Genomic DNA, 26,937 nt, shown 5'->3' with positions numbered 1-26,937 from the left:
AGAGGGCAAACTGTCGTGTCAAATGTCACCAGAGGAAAGCTTTTGTTTTCAATAATGTCAGTTAATTCAAAGGCACAGAGTGGAATAGCGTCTCTCTAACTGAATCTATTTTTGAAGCGTACAGAACACATCCATAAATCACTGCTTAATTCAACAAAACAATCAATATGTATTTGAAGCATTTGTATTATCAAGGCAACAATGAAATGATGAGGTCTAGACCTTCTTCTCTATGTCGGCAGACATGACAGCAGTAGTACTTTAGTCTCGTCTTTGGTCCCTGATTATGAGCTCCTATGAGGGATTGATTATTAATATGTGACTGCGTCTTCCCAAATTTGATGCTACTTTAATATCCAAACTGATTTTATTTTGCTAGTTCCAGCCTTACTCCCAGCCCAGAGACATGACGGACAGTATCCCCTGGTCCTGTGGTCCGAACCCTCTCTACCAACTGGAGACCCCAACAGCAGCCCGAGTCCTGTTTAGAAGTCCAGAGCCAGAGTGAGAGTGACACTAGAATTCAATAAAGTATTTCCTCTCTGACATTTTGTAATATATACGCATATGTGTGTCATCACAGCAACACAGAGGCCTGGGACCAAGCAAGACGCGAGGCCCCCTTCTCCCTCAGCCAATTCGAGGACAAGGAGCCCATGTTCACTCTTAACCAGTCAGAAACTGAGCGGCCGTTTGAGGAAGATGTCTTTCGGGGCTTCAGCACGGAAGAATGTGAAGGAGAAGGTGAATACTGATTTAAACCTTTCACACAACCAATGTGACCTTCTTGTCGAGGTTAACATGGCTTTAAGTGGTGCAATATAAATACATTTTAAATACTTTTTATTCCGTCTGTATATATAAAAAAGCTAATGTAGATTATTTTTTCTTCTTTACTGTTTTTATTACTTTTCTTTTTACTGTTTATTTATATTACTTGTTTTTTATTTTACTATGTGTCTCTGGTGTGCACTGCTGCTGTAATCCTGCAATCTCCCCACTGCGGGACTAATAAAGGATTACCTTATTTTATCTTATCTTATGATATTATGATTCCAGAGTCACATTTTGGGAGAGGGACGTCAAAGATATATCTCAAAGATGAAACACCAGCAGCATCTTCATCACTACAGTAGGTGTTAACACACAGTCAAACACTTTAAAAACTAAATCATTGACATGTAATAGCTTTGTTTTCATGTTGTCTTATTTTTCTTCCTCTCTGTCAGAACTTTCCCTGAGTCACAGTACATGGAAGTGGAGGGAAGCAACAACAAACACGTGAGTGTGCTGAGTCAGCCTTTTATTGCCACCAGGTGGTGGAGTTTGTAATTGCCGTGAAAACCCAAACTGAATTGAAAGAAAAATATATATAAAAATCGGCTGGTCAATTCAGAAAATGTCCACCTTGTTCTCCCATCATCACTATAAAACTATAAATAAACTATGAGTTGTTGTGTGGAGCTTCTCACCGCAACTGTTTATTCATCCTGATGGAGGAATACATGAGTGTGCTCTGCACTTCTGAAGTGGGCAGTTGCAGTTTTACATGTTAATTCTGTTTCATTCACAGCTCTCCAACTGCACTGACGGGAACTTTTGTAAGTTTCCTAAGCCTCTCCAATTAAGCCACCCATTGATTGTGTATGTGCCCGAGAAAAGACAATGAATTGAATAGATGTGTGGGGGTTTTCTTCTTCACTGCCGCAGCAGCATGTCTCGAGCACAACGACGGCCACATGAATGGCTGTGAATACTCGTCAAGTTACTCTTGTAGCGGAGGTTACCTCAGTTCAGACTCAGATGACGTAAGTTAAGTTGCACTTAAGTTCTGTCCATCTTGCTGTCACACAGACTGCAGAATCCCCTCAAGGATGGAGTTAAAGCCACAGTAGAGTTTAGTTTAAATATTGCAACACATACTGAATGGTTTTTGATTAAACTCAGAGTGTATATCATCACAGTGCCAGAACACGTCATCATTATGAGCAGAGAAACACTCTAATCAACACCTGTCAGCAATAATCAAGCTTTCATTTCTTTTCTAACTGTATTTTAGGATGAAGAATGCTGTCAGCCACGTTTTCAGGCTGCCTCCTCATATATGGACCGAGGCTTTTGTGCGGACAGCCTCGACTCATACATGAGCTCACAGGGGAGTGCGAAACAAAGGCACACCAAACCCAGGCCTATCACCCCGCTCCTGAAACCCGGAATGGGCTTCAGAGATAATCAAGAAGTTGTGGGGAACGTAGCGTTCCAAGTCAACGCCTGGGGAAGTCCTAGCCAGCAGACGGGAAGCAACGCTCCTCAGTTTGCATCCCTTCCAGCTCCGGCTCAAAGTCAGTGCTCAGAGCTGTGCGCGTGCAAGAAAACATCCGCTGAGACCCGGGACGCGGGAACTCAAACGGTCGGCAACCTCACAGCTGAGACGTGCGACGCCTCCACTCAGTGCAGCGCCGTTGCAGAAGCCAGTGGGCTCGACTCTTGCCGGCCACCTGTTGATGTGTCAGTGCAGCATCCAGCCACAGGGAGGCAAACTGACACCGCTGCAGAGCCAAGAGCTCACACACCTTCATCAGACAAGTGGAGGAGTGGAGAGAAGCATACGCCCTGGACCAAGAAGCAATCCAAGGAGCCATTCGTTGCTGGTTCCCTGTCTGGCAGCAGCTTCATGAACAAGTGCACTGATGGCAGAGTGATCCTGCAGAGACCCATAAACCCCTTTCTAGAAGCTCTGAGCATGACTGATGGCGGAGGTATAACAGGTTGGTGAAAGACGCTGTCACTTCATGTATGAATTAGGAAGCTAAAGATTCATATTCACATCCTTTAATCTTTAAATGCTGCAATTTCCTCTGACAAATACAGAAAGGGAACACGGGTAGTTTGTTGACTCTATGCTGTTGTTTCTGACTCAGGAAAGAAGAATAGAGAGGGCAGGGATGAGAGAGGGCAACAAGAAAATGGCCGTCTGGTGAAAGGCCTTTCAAATGACGCGATGGAGGAGGTCACATCTGGCACCAGGGCTCAGGGACTCTCCGAAGAGGCCGAGACTCTTCAGGAAATAGCTGACATTTTGCTCCTGCTCAAACAGAGGAAAGAAGTGACAAAGTAAGGCGGAGGAATGGAGGAAATAAGCAGGAACCTGTTCATGCCTGTTCAGTGCATGTGTTTGCTTTTTTATCCAAAGCATTATTTAATATTTAAAAGTTTGTTCGAAGCATATAAACCACACAGTGTTTGTTCAAAGGTTTATGAAAGAGACAGTGAAATAAATCCCCAAAGCGTTACTCCGATTCATAAGTTTATTTCTTTCTCCATATACATATTCAAGTGTTAAGATTTCATGAAGATATCCACTTTTTTATATAGAATATAAACTCTAGCAAAACATATACAGCTCGAACAATAATCAAATATACTATACAGCACTCTTTTTTTTAAATTGGTATTTTTGTAGTTCCTCGTAAACTGTAGAAACAAACACAGTTGGTTCACATAGAAAAAAAAATTGCAACCATTACACCAGAAGTACACATTGAATGTCCCCCCGCCGCGGTGGAGGGCCGTGTTAACACAACTGGATGAACAGCTGAAACAATCAGGCTAAATATACAACACAAGTATAATTACACAATCTGTGTTATGGAGCTTCATCTGTGTGCGTTTTCTTGACCTGTAATAATACTTTCAGTACAAAACTAGTTTGCGTGGTTTGAAGACAGCTCATCGTAGGTCAAATGAAAATGGAACATAAAACGTGACCTTTCACATTTTGAATTGTAGTCCGCTACTTTTCTCCAACAACTTTGACGGGTCACTGAAAGTGTCATTGCATGGCGTTTGATTAGCGGCTTCTTGTTTGAAAAGTTTATTAAAAAGAGGTATTCTATCTATTCTATCATTAATTCATGATGGGTTCAGACCCACGAGTCAAAAATGATGGACCGTCACCCGCAGTGACAGCGCAGCCTGTTAATGCCTTATTTACCGGTTTTGTTACTCCGTGGTCTACTTCCAAACAGGTTTTTGTTGCTGTAATACAAACCTATGTGTGTGTGACTTAACAAGGTGCAACCTCACACGATTATTACAAAACAACTTTGGCAAACTACGCTAAAGCCAACCACGTGAATGATATGCTCCGTTATTTGTACATAAGGCTATGAAGGAAGACAAAAATACATGAAATCATAGTGAAAAAATAATAATTACATTCATCACAAGGAAAAGGCAAATATGTACATGTCAAATAATAAATACATTTAAAAAAAGCTATGTAGACCTAACATGATGTAATACATCCACTTCAGGGATTTGGACTGAAAAACGGTCATTAGGGACCTTCACAATACACAGGCACTAATATTATCATGTATATGATGGAAAGGAATACTTTGAATAAAAGTCAAGTCTGGGTTTAAAACAATAATATTGAAATCAAAAAATATAAATGATAGAGAGATAACTTGTATTCCTTTCAGTGCTACTAGATTGAAGAGTTTTATTTAGGCACCAACTGACAATACCAGTTTTCTAAACTTGGACAATATACTGTACATCTCTGGTGTTTGCTTCTCGTAAAAATATACCACAAACGAAGACTGCCATCGGGTGAGGGGCTGACACGAGTGCGCTATGCTACAAGCTTCAACGACATGTAACTGAGACGTGTTTCGTAGAGAAAGGCATAATGGTACGATGGGGGGACAATGTGTCACAACCGCTGTCGTGGCAACAAAGGTTTTGTGGATGCAAAAAGACCACGTTCACTAGAACTTTTTTTTTTTTGGAAAATGGAGTCCTCGGTGGAAACGTACTCTGTAAGATGGCTGAGTTTGACTTTTCATACTGCACGTACAACATCGTATGTAAATCATAAATTATATTTAGTCAACGAATGTACAAAATATTAGGAACATCTTACTGACACTGAGCTGCAGCCTCTTTTTTGTAAAAGTACATTATGAGAGAGGAATGTCCCTTGTGTTTTGCACATGCGATGCGTGGTCGACAGTCGCGTTTCACTCGGTCTGCGATGTGTGGAAAAGGTTTAAGCCTGTCGTAATTTAGATATTTGTAGTGCGTGGTTTGGCGCCAGTTCGCCCGAATTCAGAGAACAGCCGGCGTGTCGTTGGCTCGTCACGCATTGACTGAATTGGAAGTGAACGCTCTCGTCCTGATCCTAGCAAAAGGCCTTTGAAACTGTCCTAACTCCTAACCACAAGTGGCTCCTTAGCTCACACATAAATAAAAAAACATTACATTACACTCTGCATGTTTAGCAATCACCGAAGCTAACCAAGCCCTCAGCCCCACCCCTAGTCCACGTCGGACGCGTCGTTGTCCGATAGATGGTAGTTTGAACCTTTGACTCGGATGTATTCGACCTGCCGCCCCTCGTCCGAATCGGAGGCGCCGCAGGAGCACAGCTGGTTTTCAAACAGCGCTTCGATCTCCTCCAGGCGGCGGCCTTTGGTCTCCGGCAGGCAGCCGTAGACGAAGAAGAAACCCAGCAAAGCCATGCTGGAGTAGAGGAAGAAAGCTCCTGGGGAGGCGAGATCAAAGAACACAGCGTTACTAAGGGCCGTCCGTCCACAAACGCAAGGAACACACGTCCGTTTTTCATTCATCGACATAAAAGAAAAGAAAAGAAACCCTGGTGGCGACAGCTGATCCTGACGCAGGTGATCTTCTCCAAGAAAGTGTGTGTTTGTGTGCTGACAAATGAACGAGTTTTACAGAGTTTGAATTATTACTTTCAGGTTCCCGGTCACCATGCGATAACTTCACAGCAACAATCTCCTGTCAAAATGGCATCGCCACAAAGAGACACACACACACGCATGGATATACAAGTACATACAAGTACAGAGACGCCGTGTGAGAGGCTTAATGAGATTTCCTGACCGCGGTGACCTCTATTTTCTCCTTGTCAAAGCAGAATAACATTTCAAAATGCATTATGCTAAATGAGATTTATATTTCTACAGCAGCGTCATTGTTTTTTTTCTCCAGCTTTTACACAATTCTTTCGGTCTCGGCGAACGATTCTCATAAACCGGAACTCGGGTCGATCATTAACCCGCTGCATCTCAGGGAACCGCGCCTCACCCTGATGGATCGTTGCCAGCGCCGCTAAAAAGGTCAGTCAGTTCCTTCCTGTCTGAGGAGAAACCTGCTGTTGAGCCACCCGATGAGGAAGTATGGATGAAGCAAAGGTTGGAAACACTTCAGGGTATCAATCAGCCGCTGGTTTTGACGTATGGGGAGGATGTACGATGTGCATGTTGCACAAGATCGACTGAGAGAGGTTTGCAGAAAGCGGAGTTGGACGAGTGCTGACAGCATTGGTGGCTGGTGGTAACTGTTCCTGACACGAGTGTTAAGTCTGATTGAAATTGGATTTTATAAAAATGCTTTTTTTGACTTTTGTTACTACTCAAAAGCTCTGCAGCCCAGACACTAACCATAGTAGGTGAAGTACTGAGCCAGGTGCAGGAAGGTGAGCGACACCAGGATGTTGAAGGTCCAGTTGACTCCGGCTGCGCAGGCATTGCCCGTGCTCCTCGCCCACAGCGGGTAGATCTCAGAGTTGATGGTCCACGGCATTGGGCCCATCCCTGAGACAGATTATGAGAGAACGGAGACACGGTTAACGGCCTTAATGGACCTTGGGAGCTGCTCAATATTTGATTTTAAATTTAACATAGCAACGTGAACAGAAAAACACATTTTAGTGACACTGGAATGACAGGTGCACCTGGAGCAAAAGCAGCCAGGTAGAGGATCAGACCCAGTAAGACCAGCCAGGAGTAGGAGGTGGGACAGTAGTTGTAGGCCCAGTAGGTCTGATCTCTCATCAGGCTGGTGTTGGAGCATCTGGAAGAGGCAGCATGTCATATTTAACCAAAACGTAAACACATTTTCAAACCGTGTGTGACCAAAATGTTCTCCCACCACAGCGCAGGCCGCTACATCCTGAACACGCGGCCGGCCTGTGACTCACCTGCCCCATGCTGCTTGCTCGGTGGAGGCCTTATCGACCGGCACGCAGGAGGAGGTGAGCAGCGCCGAGGCATTCTCGCGGTAACAGAAGCCACACCCGGGGTCCAGCATGCACGGCTCGCACAGCCTGCAAGCCAAACAGGAGAAACATGAGCTTTACTGTCCCTGAACACCATTAAATCGCACTTATTTAAAACTACGGTATGGAGTTGCACTCCAACTCTAAATATATACACACGTGTCCGCCTGTACTACTTCACAAGACTGAGCTGCAACAGTAAGCGGCATTCCACCCCCTCTAATTGAGACATGCCTCATTACCCAAATTAAATTAATGTAAGGACTGTTCCCCGCATGCAGGAAGTGATAAATCAAAATTAAGAGCAAAATACAAATGGTGTGGGATTAACCGTCATTACATCTCTATCCCTCTATTCTATCTGTGTCTTGTGCTCCAGTTATGTGATGAGCAGCACGGAGACGTTTTATTCACAAGGGCACATCGCAGCTCCGTCAGGTTTGTTGTTGTTGTTGTGATCCTGATGGAGGTGCATGAAATGTGCTTCTTGTTTCAGAGGTCTATTTTCTGCCGGCTGCACCCTCCCTGTGTGCAGGGAACCTTGCTCGGATTTCACACTGAGGTCAAGTAGATGAAAATAAACCCTTGTATCAGTACCGGAGGGGAGGCAGAGGTAAACAGTGAGGGAAGGTGAGACATGCAATGTTGCAGTTTGAAAAGGCCTACTATATTGGTCTTTTTATATAAATATCATAAATATAGCGTTGTTTTGTTGAACTTGAAATGAAATCGATTAAATGTTGGAGATCTGACTACTACATCAGAATGTAGGCTAACATTAGCAGCTTCTCTTTGTATGATTTTGGAAAGTTTAAACCCCATGACACTTAATTCATTCTAGGACTAATTAGCTATACAATACAACAAAAGAAAATGCTGCTCATCCACTTGCATGTCTTCTAGCGTGGCATCATGTGTGCATCCGTCACCTGCATGGTGAATTATGAAATCTAAAAAGGTTCCCCAGGCAAAGTAACCTGTAGAAAACCCCCCGCTGCAGACCCTTGAAGAACACAGTCTTTGTGGGTGAGACGTCCCGCCCACAAAGACTGTGAGAGGCCTGCGGCTCTGGTGCCGTGGTCAGTGAGGGAATATGTGGGCTTCGCATCGAAGTAAAGTGAACTCAATGAAGCCACTACAGTGCGGTAAAAGCACTCATCCATTCAAATTACCTGTGTGTTTGCGTGCGCCGTGCTGCGTGGGTGCTGGACAGCGAGTCCATTAGGCGTTGTTTGTTTGTTATGATGAAAGAGCGCCGCCGCACACGAGCCTCGTCTCGTGGAAGTTGGGAGTAAATTGGGACACAAAGGCATCTGATCTCTGGCTCGCATGGAAAGCACGCGGCCTCGGCCCGAGAGTGTGCGTTTGCCCTTTGTGGGGCGACAATGAAGTGAATTGTAGCTGATTGAGTCCCAAAGGATCGGAGGATTGTTAAGGCGTAAAGACGGGAACAGCGTTTAACTCGCCGTGTTTGCAGTACCGCTGCCGTGGCGACCCATTGTTTTATCCCTTTGCTAATAAATCAGTCAGAGGAAACACTGAATTAAGGTAGTCTTAAATAATATATGATCTTCCTGCTTAGGAAAGGGCATAAATCCGACCTGCATACACGTATATGCTGGCATTCATCGTCACCTCGGCATCGGTATCAATGTACACGGGAACGCTTGCAATATCTTCGCAGCAAAATATCCTTTTAGACACATTTTATCCATTCTTCTGACGAGCTCTGAGGTGAATGGAGGTCTTGGCATAGCTCTTCGCTTTCTTCTAGACCTGGTCACAATGTGACATAATGACGAACCCCAGCCAAGAGCTGGCGGAGATGGGAACAAATCAGCTAATCGCTAATTGGGATGGCAATTAGCAGTGAGAGCAGAGATTTATTATTATTGCTCATGGGTTATAATGAAGGGAGATGTTCATTGTTTCATAGCGGAGGAGCCAGCAGCAGCGGTTGGTCCATGGTTGCTAAATGAATGCTCTTTGAAACCAAACTGACCTCTAGGATGTGTACTTACTGGTATTTGGAGCAGGTGGAGTTGGCCATAGATGGGTCTAATGGGTGGAAGGTGACAGGAGGACTGTGCTGTGCAGTCATCAGGAAACCGATGCCCAGCAGACTCAAGCTCAAACATGTCCCTGTCCAAAGAATCACAACACATGACATGCAGGAAATGACCGCGGGATCCTCAGATGTGGACATTTTTAAAAGGACTGACCTATGATGCTGCCCAAGGTGAGCTTCCTGCGCCCCACTCTCTCCACCAGCCACACGCCCAGCAGGGTGAACAGGAAGTTGGTGAGCGTGGCGAGTCCGGCCAGCCAGATCGCCAGCCTGTCGTCCCGCACCCCGGACATCTGCAGGATGGTGGCGCTGTAGTACCTGTGGGACGCAGAGACAGAAGGAAATGAACGAGTGGGTTACTTTGGAACGACCTACCGGAGGAGATAAGGCTGGCAAAATCAATAACTTCTTTTAAATCACTTCTTAAAACCCATTTTTATAGAATTGCTTTTAAGTGATGTCGTCCTTTTATGTCCGTTTATGATCTATTATGCTGTTCTTTTGTTCCCCTGGTTTTGTTTGTATATTTTATTTATTTGTTTGTTTTGATTATTGTAGTATTCATTGCCTATGGTCCTTTTGTGTTTACCGATATTTAAGTTATGTCTTCTTTGCTTGTTTGTAGAGCACTTTGTGAACTTTGTTTTTAGAGGTGCTATATAAATAAAGTTATTATTAAAAGAAGGATTTGTTCAGTCTATTATACCAGATAAACAGCCAAACACTAGGAAAATAAAAAGGATCATTCTGGTTTATTACAACTTGGCAATTGAGACCGTAAACTCATGTTTACTTAAAGGTGATGAATCAGTATCACTTCTTCCGTATTCATTCGGATTACATAAATATGTTTGCAGTAATAATACACAGGTCTCAAAGCGATATTCAGAAAAATTAACATACAATATCATTAGTTGAGGCAAGAAACCAAACAGAATCTCTCATCTTGAGAGCTAAACACTCATCCACCAATCACAGCCTCTCTGCTGGAGCACCAGCCACTCATGCTAGGATCCGCTAAAAATAGTCTCTCACCAGTCACTCTCAATGGCTCTTACCCCTCTGGTCTCATACAGAATAATTATACTCTGGCACCATGTTGCTCCACATAGGCAGATTACCTCCAATCATCATCAACAAGGCTCAAACCAGACTGCGGTCAACAGCTGCATAGCGTCCATTTCCAACTTCAATTATGATATTGTGTAACGAAGATAGAGGCACAAAAACATGATGGCTGCACAGACGCGTACACCTGCGAGGACTCTGTTCGAGGAGATAAAAAGTTACGGACGGCTTTATTATCCATGTGCGAACCTCAAAATGAGTCTGCTGAAGGGACACACACACACATAGACACAAATACATGCGTGCGAACACACTCAAAAACACGCGCACAAAAGAAATGAGTTGATTTTGGAGCAGCGGCGGGAGTAAAAGCACTATTTCTGTTCTAAGCAGCCTGCTGTGTTCCATCTCCAGCCCTGCATCATACTGATTACCACACACACACACACACACTTTGACTAAAAGCCTACAAAAACAACTAATTTTCTGACCACTGCGCCAAGAACTTCTTGTGTTAAAAGCATCTTAAATATCACTTAAAAAGCCCCCAAAAGGACACTCAAGGGGGGCCTGTCTAATTCCTGATAACTGTGTATATCCATGCTCTGCCTCCCCGCTATACTCAGAGTCCTCCCGAGAAAAAGTGTTAAGTTGTTTTTTTAGTAACAGGAGAATGAATTTGCTGTTAGCCGGACAAAAGGCAGCCTTGGGAACAGATTTCTGCCGTGTCATTTCTGCATGTGCCGATTCCTCGTGTCTCCTCACAGATCTGCGCAGAGAGCATCAGGTTTGCTCACGAGCTCGGCTAATTTCTTTGTTTTGTTTTTGTTGCTCGTCATCTTGCATCGCCGAGGGAGAAACTGTTGGAGGCAAGTGGATATTTTGGTAAAGGAGATCAATGCATAAAGAAGCGCTGCTGCTCAGTAGTCTCATGGAAATTCTCCCCCAGACGAGAATGCATCATTTTAATGGGTACACACAGAACATTGTGCACAGAAAGGGCTCAGTATTTATTTTAGCATGTCGTTAAAATTCTTCAGGATGACATATTGTTCAGTTTTGTTTGTCTTTTCTTGCTGGAAAATATGCACTTGAATGACTGAATGTATACATTTGTGAATGGAATCTGACTGACGATGACGTGTTTTATGTTGGAAACGCATTTTAATTGAAGTGACAGTCAGTTTATGTCACTTTTGCGTAATTTGTTTTTTTTTGGGTATGAAATTGATACTATTCTTGATCTTTATGTTTGTTTGTTTGCAGAGCTGCAAGCCTAAATGGGACAAGTTTAAACTGTCACCCTTGATAGAAAGTGACACCTCTCATCGCCCACTACTCGCGAAGTGACAAGAAACCCTCGGAGGCAGGACCTGGATGAGGTGGTCTGATATGTCAAAAAAGATATTAAAAAGAGATATATATTCTTAATCTTCATTTTTGATCTTCTAAGACACAAAGCAGACTTCCTCAATACAATAATAATACAAACTAAATGAATTCATAACTACTGAGAGGGGGAGAAAATGTAAGTTATTAAACAGTAACAATTGAGTTCACAATGGAAACTGGCTTTAATAAGAGGGCGTCTGAGGGGGGGTCAGAGGTGAGTCAGGACTGGATTTGGTCCAATTACCTGGACCTCTGGGAGCCTGCAGTGATTTCATAAACTGCAATGAGTGGAAGAAAATGAAAGAAAATGCTACAATTATGCATCCACTCTGAGGTTAAACTGAAGACCCATAATATTGAGGAAATTATCCAATACTAAATCCATCAAGATCCAGGTCGGTTTCATAAAAAAACGAATAATTTCCTTCCCATTGAAGCATATTAAATAGTTAGTTAGTGAGATCAGATGATGCTGTATTTGGTTGGACTGAATATCTGAGAGTTCAAATGCACTACAGGGCCTGCTCACACCAGGACTGGAAGTGGTGGAAATATTTGCGGAATAAATCCATTCCAATGGAATCACTAAAATCAGTATTAACCATTTCAGGGACGTAGAGTTCAAAATAGAGGTAGCAGTAAAAAAGTGAGTTCCTCACCAGAGCAATGGTTTGGGGAGTGTTATGAGACTGGAATCGAGTTTGCCAACTGACCGTTACTAAACTCAATAGCTCGGAGAGCTTTGTTCTCCCTTCTAAACTTAAGTCATGATGTCAAATGGTGAACAAAATGCCAAACAGAACACTAGAGAGAAAATAGTCAGGCTAGCTAGCGAGTCAGCAGTTAGCTCGTTAGCCACCAACTAGCCCCACGAGCGGCCTAGTAGCTACGCCACCAAGCCTGCAGCCCCCAACAACTCAATAAGAACACACATTATCAAGGGCCATTTATAGCGAGAAGAATAAGCTTTCGATCCTCGTTCGGCATCATTACACACATCCGATGACAACATGCTCAAATACCAAACTACAGTGCGCTGCAATGATTATCAGGTCGTATTGAAGCCGTGTTAGTTTGACCTCTATTGAGTCGTCATCTTCCTCTGTATAGATACAAAGCATACATCAGAGGAGGTTGAGGGGAGGTTCTCTCTCTCACACACACACACACACACACTTTCACTCCCACAAGCCACTGTCCTTTCCATAAGACACCCTGCGGAGCGTTAGTGCGAAGCAAACACGGGAAGGTGTGATCTCCCCCTGACCCCGTTCTGAAAATGGAAACATGGATCCACACTAGCTTCACACTTTCATTCCAAAACCTCTCATTCGGCGCATTGATGGAGAGTGACGACGCGGACGTCAGCCGGGGAGAAAGACAGACGCAGCGGGAAAGAGAGAATACACATTTCATGGGTACGTTTATGTGTTTAGTTCTTGTAATTGCTTGTCACCAACTTGTCAGTTGCAATCATTTACACCCATCACCAGCTAAAAGTGGAATAAATCCAATCCCTGAAACCAGACTCCGGCGAATAAATAGCAGTTTCAACTCCATCTCCCTCTTGCAGTTGATCGCTCCCCGGTGTTCTTAGTCCATTTCACATAGGTGATGATGAGAGGACGCCGCTGACTCACGGATGACATTTACTGACACATTGCAGGATCCTCTTGGAGGCTGCTGACTCTTGGGAGTTCACAAGATGTCGTCCTAAAGGGCCCACACTGGTGGCGTAGCATTCTTTTTAGCTACAAATCACACATTTATGCAAAGTATTTTCAAGTTTCGGGTCTGCTTTGCCACCTTTCCAGAGCAATTCCAGAGCAATATGAATACGTTTGGCTTCTGCTGCTGTTTTAAACTGCTGCCATTATTGCAAGCGACAGTCTAATTGTGTGTGAGAAAGAAACAGTGAATTTGAGAGTTGGCATACTGCATACTTGATGGTTGCGTAGCGGCTACCATTGGTTGTGGCTGGTTTCATTAATAATGGGAACATTGGAAAACAAAGAGAAAGGCTTGAATGTCGTTGCTTCTCATTCTGCAATATTGTTATACAAAGTTGTATAGTATGACAAACTAACTTTTACTTCTGCTCATGAGACACTATGTATGTTCTACAAGTGCCTTGACTTTGATACCAGAGGTTCGTCTGCAAAAAGTCGAATCTCAGGTTCTACACCTTTAGGGACAGCAGACCAGACACAGCTCATATCAGTTATTTTTGGAATGTCACAAACACTCTTTAGGAAGCGCTTTTGTATCGGTATCATTGCTATGTCTTCAGGTAATCAGGCCTGAAAGGTAAACAATGAGTCTGTATGAAAAGGCCACGCTGCATTATTTGTGATTCATGTGCCAAAACCTGCAAAACGACTGATACGGTACTTCAAAAGCTTTCTTTTCATTCCAGAGAAAACAAAAGGGAGCTACCCGATTGATAGAGGAGGCCAGACGCTGCTGGAGACGTTGATTATGACAAACCTACGCGTGTGTGTGTGTGTGTGGGAGAGTATGGAGAAGAAATAAAGGGAGTGTTTCCCTCGTCTGGAAGACGCTCTTTAGTACCACCTATTGACGGAGCGCTGATCTCATTATGAAACTTAATAATATAGATTTAGAGGGAACGCTCCACACTAAGGCAACAACGAGAGAGAGCGGGAGATTGAGCGAGTAAACAAGTGTAAGTGTAAGTGTGTGTTAGTGGGCAAAGCAGTGAGTGAGTGGGTGCGAATGAACGAGCGAGTGAGCGACTCACTGAGCAAGAGACTAAGTGACGAGGTGTGAGAGAGGAGAAACAGAAGGAGGAGAGGGGGGAGGGAAAGAGAGCAGGAAGTGAGTGAGAAAAGGATGGAAAGGTGAGAGGAAGAAGGAATGTTTGGAGAATATAGAGAAGGAGGGATGTGGGTGTGAAAACAAGAACAAATGGACAGACAGGAAAAGATGTGTCTGGAGAGACAGAAAGACAGACAGATTCTCATGGGAACTGGCCTATTTTTCAAATGAATGCATACGAACACGGAGCTGCATCACATTGACGCCTTAGAACAAAACATTATCCCAAATAGGAACACTGCAGACTGGATGTTTGGATTCAGAACTACACACACACATCTGTCTGCAGATGTATATCACCATTAGAGACTGAAAACACACCTTACATTCAGTACATGGAAATAAAATTAAATGTGAGGGTTCAAAAAAGTAGAAAAAATAAAGGGCCACGGGTCCTGCACATATATGGTCCATCCACCCAAGTGTTTTTATGTATTCTTTCTTAATAAATCTCTTCTCAGCATATATATGTGTAATGTAGAAAACATTCAAGTAAAAATATTTAGAGAGATATTTAACATCATTTTAAGTTATTGTAAATGTCTTCACCACAACTTGCCTGCATTGCCTTTTCACATCTCCACTGTCTGAAATATTTAAAGGCCCTGCACACGGACACAGCTGTTTTCAATATCCCCACTGATTGCACCTCTGCTCAGGCTGAAGTGAGGCAGAGGCAAGAGGACTATTTTTTTCTCTTTCACATCACACATTTTGACTTGTAGGAGAGGCACAGGTGTGACTCATAACACTAACGAGCCCTCTGTTCGTTCAAGCGCCCCCTCCCCTCCAGTGAGAGTGACAGCAAGCCAGCGGGCACAATACCGGGAAAGCGACGCGGCTAAACGGAGTCCAGCCACCATTGATTGGATTATTTACACCTGTGCTTTTCCTACCGCGACGACAAACGACGACAAAAGGTGTGAGTCAGTAAACTAAACTAACAGAACTAACTGTGGGAGCATGTGTACGCGCCCAAGTCCTGAGAAGAGGTCTAATCAGTACGCGCAAGTGAAAACACTTGGGTGAGTACATAAAACAACTCCAAATGAGCGTCGGCCTATCAGGCGGTTTGCTGTGATTTCTCCTTGTTATACGCGGCTCCCTGCGATGCACGAGCCTTCTGCTAAAATGTGTACTGTATACACGGCGTGAATGCCGCTCCATCGACAGAAGAAGCATGTTTCACAAATTACATCTTGCTATTAAGCAAATGAGATGTTTGTGCTGAAAGGAGGGGTGATGCGTTTCTGTGTGCATTTGATTAGAGGAGGAAATTAGAATATTTCTCGTTATAGAGGATCTCGCTGCGACGCCATTGGAGACAGTGGAGGAGGTTAGCATGATTAAGCTGCTTATGAAGCATACAAAAACACAGGAACACATGAAAAAAAACTCTGGCATTTCTCTCAACAAACACATACACACAAACGAGTGGGCTCTGCCAGCTACTTGTGGTATTGCCAGCAGCGTGACCATGTAAAAATTGGCGTTTCGTGACATTTCCAACATGACATTTGTCTGTGGGACCATCTGTGAGGGCCAACTGGCCTGTGTCAACGACAAAACACCTAACTGCCCACTGACAACAACGCACACTCATCATATCATATTCTATCAGCAGTGTTTCCATTAATAAACAAAAATAAATGCAAATCAGGCGAGTCTCCATTGTATAGATTGGTCAAAAGTTGACACTATACACATGGATTTAATCAGTCAGTAAACGGCGAAGAAGGAACAAAACAAGTCGCCTTGGCCATCTGACAAATCTACAAGAGGTAAATGGGTCGACGTCTTCAGGAATATGTTTCAACTGGTCAAGTTTTAAGTGTCCTTTCATGTCAGCTAGCTAGTATGATAGTATTCTTTTTACCTTTTTAAATACATAAAAAATGTGCATCAGAATAAGCAAATGGGAATATTGTATTGTTTTACAATGTCCGGCTTGATGCTGTCTGTAAAGAAGAAGGAGGTACTTTGAATGAAAGTTAAAAAAAATATCATCTTGACCACAGATATATAACTAAATTATATACGCTGACTATCCTGCAGAGCTGGCCGAGAGATTCACACCTGGACCTTTGGCCATCCAGAAGTTGACTGCAGCTATATGCAGCCTCATAATTTATTACTCTAACATGACAGGAATACATTTCTCTCAACTGATGCCTCGTTACAGAATGTACCAAAGTGACAGCAAAAAAAAAAAGAGAGAACACAGGATTTTTTCTCACTCTTCCTTGTCCCTTTTTCTGTCTTCCTACATAAATCTCTCACCCTCCCTCTGCCTGTCATCCGCCCTGATCCCCCTCCACACTTCCCTCCGCCTCATCACCATCAATGTCATCTCTCCTGCCGCCCTCTTCTTCTTTCCTCTGTCCTACCATATCTGTCTCATCCCCCCCCCCCCTCTCCTGCTCAAATTGTCTCTCTCCGTCCTCTCTCCCTCTGTACCCCACTGCTTTGTCAACAGTCCGCTGACCTGCCCTGACAGGATCCAAACAAACACACAGTGGTCCCCACCAGCCCACGGTGACCTTTGCATGCTAGATTATGTGGCTAATTCAATCAAAAATGATGCAGTGGCTAATGGGGAGAGGTGCTATCTAATTGACCCACTGCTGTACCACATTATTCCACATTTACAAGTGAACAACAAAGTGGGGAAGGTGGAGGAATCGGAAGATAAATGGCTTAGAATGAAACGCCATCACAGGATGCATCCATCTTTTTTATCTATGTAATCTATAAACCCATCCATCCTTTCATCCATTGGTAGGCAGTCAGGCGGAGAAGCATTCAGGGACACTGCTGGCAGAAAGACAAGCAGACCAGACCCACCACCTGACACTCCTCTGGTTCCTGAGAGATGTATTATTGACAAATACATCTCTCATCACACAGGCTTCCGCTGACCGGAGAGTGTGTGTGTGTGAGTGAGTGAGTAAGTGTGTGTGTGTGAGGGCAGGAAGGCACATAATAGTGTTGTGTGTGTGTGTGACCATGTGCATGTACTCGCATACCTGGCTTGATATTCTGTTCAGTTCAGGTCATGTCTGTGGTCACAAAAACAAGCCCCTTAGCCGACCCGACTGTTCCTGCAGGTTTTTCATCATTAAGCACATACATATACACCATAGAATAGGTTTTTTTATTTATATATATATATGTATATATATATATATATATATATATATATATATATATATATATATATATATATATATATATATATATATATATATATATATATATCTATCATCTGTTTTAGCCAATACTGCTTTATTGATTTTTATGGAAAAATGCTATTGGATGATTGCTGTTGAAGTTTTCTCACTTCGACTCGGCACTGATCTCCCGTGCACACGGATCACCTTCTCCTCCAGGTCATCTCGACTGACTTTTTAAATGTCACTATCTTTGTGGACTTCATTTAGAACATTCTGCATGTTCTCTTCGGCCCAGATGTCAAGCAAACATCGGCTTCCCACTCATGTTAAACTGTAGTTTACTGGTTTCCGTCTCATTAAATTCCTGTGCACCCACATGGGTCTGATTAAAACGGACTAAATGTTGGCTTGTGAAAGTTTATATTGAATAGAAAAAGTTGAGTTTAGTGCAGGGAGGGGTTTTCCTTACTTGGTTGTGACCTCACTATCTTGCAAAATCCATCTCAAATCATGTTTAGTTTAGTGCCATTTTATGGTCAAAACTTTGTTATGTAAACTGCCCCATCTTACATTGGTTTAATAAACTGCTGTTTCCCGCTGCTTTACACCAAGTCTGTTCTCTAAATATTATACAGAAAGTCAATCAAAATCCATCATTTGCATGCAAGCATGGGACGGATCATCTCACCTGCCATCTTTGAGCGAGTTTGTTGTCAATTGTGGTGGAAACGAGTGACTTGATCAACTTGAACTGTTTAATTTGGATGAGCATGTTGTTAGTCATGTTGAGTATGAGAAGAGGAAAGAAAGAAAGAAAGGAGCTCACTAGGGACACCATGTGATGAGCGACCACAGTGGATTCACACCTCTCCCATCAAAGTGGAGTTGCTCCATCGCACCCCCGCTCCACTTTCAGCCCGTCTGTCACCATTTGCTCTGACAGTCCGACCAGCCTCTCCGTCACCGCTCTGTCTCTCTGTGCACCTCCCAACAGGGATCAAGAATAAAAAATAAAAAACGACGGTGGAGCCCGGCCAAATTCATATGACTTTGTTGAGGAAAAATAAAGAAATGTAAGATTATTACATTTGACATTATGCTTCAATTTCAAATGAATATGTGTCTCATGCAGTTGACTATTGTACATATTTTTGCAAAATGAGGTCCAATTTGTGACTTCACCTCCCTGCCACATCAGATTAGTTTCGATGTTCACTGGAATAAACAGGGCCTCATCTTGGAACATTGTATCCCGGTCGCATCAAACGTCCGTGGCTTGGTACGGTACAGCGAGATACGTGAATAATGTCGGATTGAACACATTCCTGTGAGATCACGGTGACCGATCAAGAGTCCTCTCAGTTATCTGCAAGTGCATTTGACAGACTGGGATTCAGACACACACGCGTTTCTCAGGAGCAGCGAGTCTGAGAATGCAGACCTGAGGGCAGCGCTCTAACGAACTACATCAACCGGTTTGTTGGTCGGTCACGCTGTTATGGGTCGAGTTGGCAGTTTGAGTCTAACTTCAGTTTCCTTTATTCCCTTGCTGACGACCAGAGGAGGGCTCACTTAATTCGAGCGCCGGACATCGAAAGGAACAATGTGTGAATATGAACTTGAATGTACCCTTTGTGTGAGCATATTTGCCGCAGAGAAAAAAAAGGAAAATCTGTGAACTTCATCAGTCCGCTCCTGTCAAGTTCATGGACTGTTGGCGCAGAGTGACGGACAATATGCGCTTGCTCGTTCGAGTTACACATTTCTGTTATTTCTTTTGTCGTTGGCAGTCTGCCAGTTTACTCTCACTGACCTTTTTTCCTGAGCTGAGCCAGCCCAGTGGTTTAATCAGGAAAAGCAGCTGAGGACAGGGAGAGCGGGGCTCGTCTCTAAGCCCGGCTCCCCAGACCTCCTTTATACCTCACCGGCTAATAGGGCTAGCCTGGCAGCTTCACACAGGGACAAAAAGGCAGGTGGTAAACAGACGGGCTGGCAAAGTATTCAGAGGGAAGAGGCACACAAGGTGAGCGACAATGCTGGAAAAACCAAAACAGAGTGCTGTCCATAATAACAAAAGCAGACATGGATCAAAGACATGAAATTATTACCATGCTGTCCGATTTTTAAGATCTTTTAAGGGCCTGAGGTGTTATTTCCCCATCGCCTGGTTGACTAGACGCTCTCAGAGTTTGTGTCCAGAATAGTTTTCCTCCCCAGAACACTGTACATGTTTCACAGTAGTATGTAGCGTAAAGGTCCCCTGTCATGCACACCTGTACTCCATTTTATCAGCTCTGCCCTGCTGCCCACCTCCACACCTGCACCCCACCTATTAGAGTCCCGGGTCAACTCACATTGTCTGGCGACTTTGCTGGTTCAAACCTGTATTGAATATGAAGCTCCCTCAGGAGAACCTGATGGTCTCAGCTGTTTGCATTGTGATCCGGATCCTGTCATCACATCCAGCGTGATGTGAGGACGTTTTGTATGAGAGCTGTTTTTTTTCTTGTGAATCGCAGTGTACTTGAGTATCATATATTTCATACAGCTGGAGACAAAAATGAACAACACATAAATGCAGAGACAACAGTAACGTGTGAAATGAACACATCCTGGATGACTGACGGAACAGAACGACTTGAACCCTCAAGTAAACACAGCCTGGATGAAACTCACTGCACCAACCACCTCCATTTTCCTGTTTTAATACGTGTAGATCAAATCAAGCATTCTGATTGGTTGAGAGTGAGTCACGAGGTGTACTTTATTCAGCCATAAAGTACTGTACAGCCTGTTTATATTTAGAGCGTTCCATATCAGTGCGCACTTAAAATAACAGGTAGATTTAAATTGCGCGACCGTTAGCTGTCATTTCAAGCTTGACAGTTACCAAACATGTTCGTGTAAACTTTGATATTGTAACTTCCGCAGTAACGACTCGCAGACGTTGGTTTCCTTAACTTGCAGGTTTATTGCTTAAGTGTTCACAGTATTGCAACGGGGCTATTCGCTAACAGTAGCTCAAACGGAACAGCTAACAAGCTCACTTAGCATACCCTGCACTAGCATAACGAACGACAACACACGTCACTTCCTCCCTAACTTAAAGATGAGGAATGGAAAAATCTTGATAATTTCCAGTGAGAGATAATTATCTCCGTCGGTAATTTCCCGACGTGAGGCAAGTTCTCTAAACATCATGGAGGAGAAAAATGACGGAGAAAAGACGGACAGAAGCAGCGAGAGCACTTCTTTACATTGGTGGCTGCGTGTCATCCTCCACCCTGCTTCCAACCGGCAAGTGTGTCTGCAACGACCGCAGCTTTAATGGACGATTGCACAAACTCAACCTGCCATTGGCTAACCACCGTCTAGACACCAATGGGCTGTAAGGCGCTGTAAAACACACTTTAAACTGAAAAACAAGTGACAATGAATGCCGGCAATCAATGGCTATAAACGGTATTAAAGGTGTTCTGAGAAAGTGCGAGTCACTGCTGCAAAACAAAAAACTCAAACTGAGACATTTATCCTCAAGAATTGATTGTCAACGGGACGAGGTGTTTAATGTCAATTTTGAAGGACGTAATTATCCCCCAAACGAAGCCGTTTGGGTGTTTTTTTGCAAATGAAAAGGGCAGTCGGATTTCAATTTGCAGAACATGAGACACATTTTAATGCCAGGTGACAAACATCACACAATCTCGACACCATCTTGATCAAAGATGCATAGCGTTGTGTAAAATGGGTCACTGCTGCACAGATAAACCAGCAGGCAGACCTTTTCAGAAAGACTGGCAGACACACAAGTCGGAGAGACAGAAGGCCGGATAGGGAAAGTTGTGACAGATTAAGTTTGTCCCCTGTGGTGTTCATACTGTTGGCAACAGGAGATGGAGATGAATATGCAGGAAGAGAAACAGACATCCAGTGAAACATATTTATAGAGATGTGTGACTGATTTGTGTGTCACCTCTGCTAACCACAGCTGAACACACATATGTATAACGTCCATTCAACACACACACACACACACACACACACGGTGCACATGCGCAGACCCCAAAGTCCACAGTCTCACGTTTCACGCGTGCGGACTCGCACACGAACACAAGGCCGCACAAGCGCGCACTCGTCCTATCGCTCTCACCTCCAACGGTTGCTAAGCAACAGCAAATATCCACAGATTGTTTACAGAGCGAGTAATATAGTTGATCTCAAAGGGGAGAGGAGACAGAGACAGATGACACAATCTCCTCGGATGGAAAGATAAAACGAATAAAGGGGAAAGGTGGTCCGTCCCATTCGCTGGCGAGCGAGCAGTGATGCGACCGGTCCCCGGTGTACCGTGTGTTATGAAGGATGAAAGAACTGCTTTATGATTTAATACTGTACTGCTAATCCAAATACATCTGTCATGAACCCACCCCTTGTGTTGAAAGGGACGGCTGGTGACACAGATTCACTGCCATGCATCATCCTTGTTTTGGTTAACCCTGAGGGCAGAGAGATGAAAACCCATCTGAACTTCCCTTTTCAAAGGCGATGGGATCGAAGAAGATGACAAGTGACAAAGTCACACAGCCGAAGTGGAACATGGACCTTTTCCTTTTTCATGTTTTTAATAGATTGCTAATTCCAAAGTGTTGATATGTACTTGATGGTTATGCTTCCGTTATAGGTGTTCAGGCTGAAAACATTGTTGTCTATATTGAAACATGGCCTCATTTACTTGTGTCGGTCATATCGAGGCATCAGCATTACATTGAGACTGTTTCAAAACCAGTTAGAAGCTCCTCACAGTAACTTTTAGGTACAAATGAAACAAAAGATAATTTTCCAGTGAGGTGGATTTGAGCAACAGATGCTAAATAGCACACTACATCAAAGTTAACGAGATTCAACAACCGTGAAAAGTTATCATGGCAACAATCATTTTATACCAATTACAGGTAAAACAAATATATTTTTGCTGGTCTCATTAAAAAGGGATGTTTTCTGTCTGAACATGGCTTTGAGTCTCAATTTAATTTGGTCTGAAATGTAGCCGAAACAATCCCTTGCATATTCTCCTGCTTTCCATTTTCATGAGTAGTCAGGCTATGTGCATGTTATTTGGACGTTGGCCAGGGTTTATAAGCAAAAGGATTCACCGGTAGCTCAACCCGTGCCTTCAGGTAAGTCATTTGAGCAACAATTTCCATTTCCATGGTTATCCAAAATGAGGATATTTGAGTTTTTCCCTCATTTTCCCGCAAACTGAACTGAACTAAATCCGTAAATGTAAGACAATGCTTCATGTGTCCTCAATAAACAGCCTTCTCCAACTGCACTAAATTGTCTCTGGGCACATAGTACGGTTAATTGGTCAACTCTAATTGCGCCGGAGCAGTTATTTGGCTGGTCTGACATCGAGGCAGCACTTCAAAAGCTTTACTTCAAAAGGGAGGATGTTTAGTGTGCTTTAGACTTACTAGATGAGCAGTGTTAGCATACAGTGTTCGCAGACTTCATAACCATCTCATAGTGCCTCTCATTATACGCTGACCATTGCGGTTTTGAAAGGTCTGTTGTCTTGACCCAGCCTGGAGAAAAGCTCAGACCTGTACCGGACGACTGTGGTAAAATTGTGGTGGACGGTTTTACTCACATGACCGTGTTGATTCCCGAAAGCTGCTGGAACATCTGAAGACCGCAGCCCACCAGGAGGGCTCGCCGAGTGGGGGGGTAGGTCAGCATTCTCCAAATCACAGGGCCTTCTGCGGACACAAGCAAAGGCACAGCAGGAAGTCATTTTGAAACCCAGCATGTCTGCAAATATGACACGGAGGCCCGAACAGACAGAGGTTCACTCCAACACCAGCTAACCGCTAATGCTAACAAGAACCAAACGATGATGCGAACAAGAACGGCATAGTGTTGATGTTTCTGATTTCTGAGTCTAAAACATGTGCTTATATGTTTTTGCTACTCTCATTTAAATACTATGCTACCACCAGAAGCAGCTTAGCTTAGCTTAGCACAAGGCTCCAGGAAAATAATACTCCTTGCCAAGAATTTTTTGTTTTTGTTTGAACTGATTCCCTTCAGACGGAGCAGGGCGAGCCGTGTCTTTGTGCTAAGCTAAGTGGCTGCTGGCGGTACCTTAATATCGAGCGTACAGACATCAGACGTGGTATCAAACTCTTGGATAGAAAATAAATAACCATTTTTCTCACGTTGAACCATTTATTTCACACAAGCAAAATCACATTTACTTTCAAGGGATCATCAAGAAACACCCAAAATATCCAGCCTGGTAATATTTTCAAAGTCCACACCTCTGTGACAGAAGCCATCTGCCCTCCTGACATTTATTTGCACAAGTCACAGAGGCGTTGTTAGCTCCAGGGTTGCTGCGCTGCTACTTTGACCTCTAAGTGTAACAATAAATGTCTCTCTTGAGGATCAGCATAGCACTGTAGATGCCTTTTTTTATTTATTCATCTCATATTTTTCAGATGGTGGATATCTCAGTTTGGGATAAAACTAATATGTGAGTCCCAATTGGCTCTATAGCAACTACAGCGCAAACTGTGATCTCCGGCACACACAGACAGACCCGTCCTCGGGGAGGAGAAGTCTTAATGGGACGAGAGAGCGGCTGGACAGGCACAAAGCTGTCGGATAAAGAGGGAGACGCACACTGTGCCGAGGGATCAGACAAATAAGCCTGAACACACACGGGGAAGAAACACACAGGTAGGCTGTTGTGCCACTGTGTGACTGTGCAAACGTATCATAAAACAAGGCTGATGAGCCTGCACATATGAAATGACACACTACACACACACACACACACACACACACACACACACACACACACACACACAGGCTGATTATTTGGGAGCAGCTGTGTGTGGGAGGACTCTGGACCAGTGAACATCTCCTTTAGCAGTTTGACAAGCAGAGTCTGTAAAGGAGGCTCCCGCTGACACACAAACACACTCCAGCTTTGCTTTTCCACGGCCGACTTCTCAAAAGAAACGTTATCTTCTTTGATTCTACTCGATCCTGAAATGCTGAAAGAGGCCTTTTAACTTTCACCAAACCCTCCGCACTTTCCCCCTGCAGGAGCCACTCCTTGTCGACTTTAAAGAGAAGCAGCTTTCAAAGAACACTTTGAAGCTGCCTAATACATAACTTGAGTTTCAATTTAACACCTTAATTAAATGTGTACCACATAGACAGGTTCTGCTTATTTTCTTCTATGTCTATGTTGTTAAACTAGCAATCATGAGGTTTTGTATGACAGAGTTTTAGCTTCATCTGCAACATGGACTCAGCTTCATTTTTCTATTTAGGCTAATTTAAGGTAATTTATGTGTAATTATACCATCTGTTCCAAGAAAAATAGAAGAGTGTGTTTACTGACTGGTCCCCAACTCTGATACCACAGAAACAAAATTAGCATAGATTGGAAAACAGGAAGAAAATCCCACTAGACAATGAAATAGCTTTGAAGGGATGCAAGCTTATTATATAATCCAGTTTAGTAATATATATATATATATATATATATATATATATATATATATATATATATATATATATATATATATATAATATGCTTATTGGTTTTTCATGTGAAGACCCCATGACTGAGTGGCTGTGACCAGCAAATTCATACTACATATGTGAATCATACCACAGTTTATTGTATGCAGCGCTTCCAATCAGGTACTATAATGTAATTAGTGTTGCATCACAGAGCGACATAAATATAATAGAGTACTCAAATGGCAGCCAAGGCATTGGTAAAGGTCTTGTGATGATAGCATATTTACTATTAACAGCCATCCACTAACTCCATGCATGTGTGCCGTGGCAGCTGTAGTGAACAAATTATGGTTGAGGGTGCAGAAGTTAGATATAGGCAGATAAGGTTGAATAAATACACATAAGATTCAATATCGTCATCAGTACTTAATATGTTTATATGAGCCCTGATCTTTATGCAAAGAAAATTAAGTTATTGTGAATGGCGATGTCAAAACAGAGGATTTAAAGGGCACTCCACTAGTTCACATTTGAAATTCAGTGTCTCCTTGTGAGGAGCACTACTTAGCCTGCAGGAAAAACAAATGTAAATGTATATAAAAAGTGTATAATACCTTCTGTTTCTAAAGATTGAAAATATAAACCCAATGATGTCATAGAGATGTCATGAGGGATTGAGATTGAGATTTTACTTTTTTGTATTGTATTGTGGGACAGGAATTATAAAGATATGGGAATTTATCGAGCATTGGCCGTCTAATAAAAAATTAAATAAAATGTGTGCTTTAGCCGGCTTGTCTTACAAATATTTTGGAAACATTGTGTTAAAAACGCAATTAATAGAAGCTTGTTTTTGGAAATTACAAGTACTTAGTTTTTTTGTCAATAAGTGACTGTATGTCTCCGTTTCAGCTTTCAACGTCAAGGTTTAATGTGAAGTATCGCTCTAACCGCAGACAGTGAAGAGGAAGTGATGCGTTTATGGGCTGAGCCATTTCCATGGCGCTAACGTGGTGGAGTTTGATTGGTTGATCCCTGGAGACCAGAGCAGAGGGCCGTTATCTGATTAGCTGGCAGAGAAATCAGGAATCATGGGCCGAAGTCAACTACGGAAAGAGGGGACACCTGATGGCTGCCTGAAGGAGAGCTAAATTTACTCGTCTCGGCCAAACACACACAACCATGGAAACACACACATAAACCCATTCAGATACAATCAATCACGCAGACACACCGTCTTACTTCCTGTCGCTGCCTTGTAGGTTAACAAAGCAGTACATACGTACGTCTTTCTACGAAGATTTAGAACGCAAATAGACACATTCATGCAGAATCGTGTATATATATATATATATATATATATATATATATATATATATATATATATATATTTATATATATATATATATATATAATGCCCAGAGACACAGTTTTAAATACATGCACAAAGGTTCCCAAAACACACATCTTCATTTCCTCAGCTGAACACCACCCAGCTGTAATTCAATCAGATGAGACATTGAAGAAGAAAGATGGAAATGGAAAATAAGCCAGCCAGCTACCAGCGAGACACAAGCGCGCTGATTAAGTCTTGCAGCGCCATCGTGATTGCATGTCATTGAACCTCTCCAACCATATCTGCCTCGTTTCATTCCGCCTACACTGCAATACCACTACTACCTTAAAACTTCCAAGATTGATACATCCAGGCGTTTAGATCACAGCGAGATGCACGGACACAAGTCAGAACAAACCGTCTTTCATGAGAG

At 43.1% G+C, this 26,937-nt stretch overlaps 1 protein-coding gene and 1 long non-coding RNA gene across 2 annotated transcripts in view; one reads left to right on the top strand and one right to left on the bottom strand.

Moving 5' to 3' along the window:
• Positions 1-1,076: 1,076 nt before the first annotated feature.
• On the top strand, positions 1,077-1,778 carry LOC306752586. The gene is made up of 4 exons (XR_013771224.1): positions 1,077-1,132; positions 1,230-1,281; positions 1,574-1,601; positions 1,711-1,778. It is a non-coding gene; the product is annotated as an uncharacterized lncRNA (long non-coding RNA).
• Positions 1,779-5,324: 3,546 nt separating this feature from the next.
• Positions 5,325-26,937, bottom strand: part of LOC306752237 (proton myo-inositol cotransporter-like) — a gene marked incomplete at both ends in the record, with an annotated part of 47,899 nt that continues 26,286 nt past the window's right edge. The window contains 7 exons of the mRNA XM_079235975.1: positions 5,325-5,551; positions 6,474-6,626; positions 6,767-6,885; positions 7,013-7,138; positions 9,112-9,232; positions 9,313-9,476; positions 23,280-23,388. Coding sequence (XP_079092101.1) covers positions 5,325-5,551; positions 6,474-6,626; positions 6,767-6,885; positions 7,013-7,138; positions 9,112-9,232; positions 9,313-9,476; positions 23,280-23,388 — 1,019 coding nt within the window. The remainder of the gene's footprint in view (positions 5,552-6,473; positions 6,627-6,766; positions 6,886-7,012; positions 7,139-9,111; positions 9,233-9,312; positions 9,477-23,279; positions 23,389-26,937) is intronic.

This window comes from Taurulus bubalis, assembly GCF_910589615.1.
Source record: "Taurulus bubalis genome assembly, chromosome: 20".
In the NCBI taxonomy this organism is placed as follows: Eukaryota; Metazoa; Chordata; class Actinopteri; order Perciformes; family Cottidae; genus Taurulus; species Taurulus bubalis.
The sequence above is the reverse complement of the archived record's forward strand: the minus strand, read 5'-3'. Positions and strand labels throughout refer to the sequence as shown.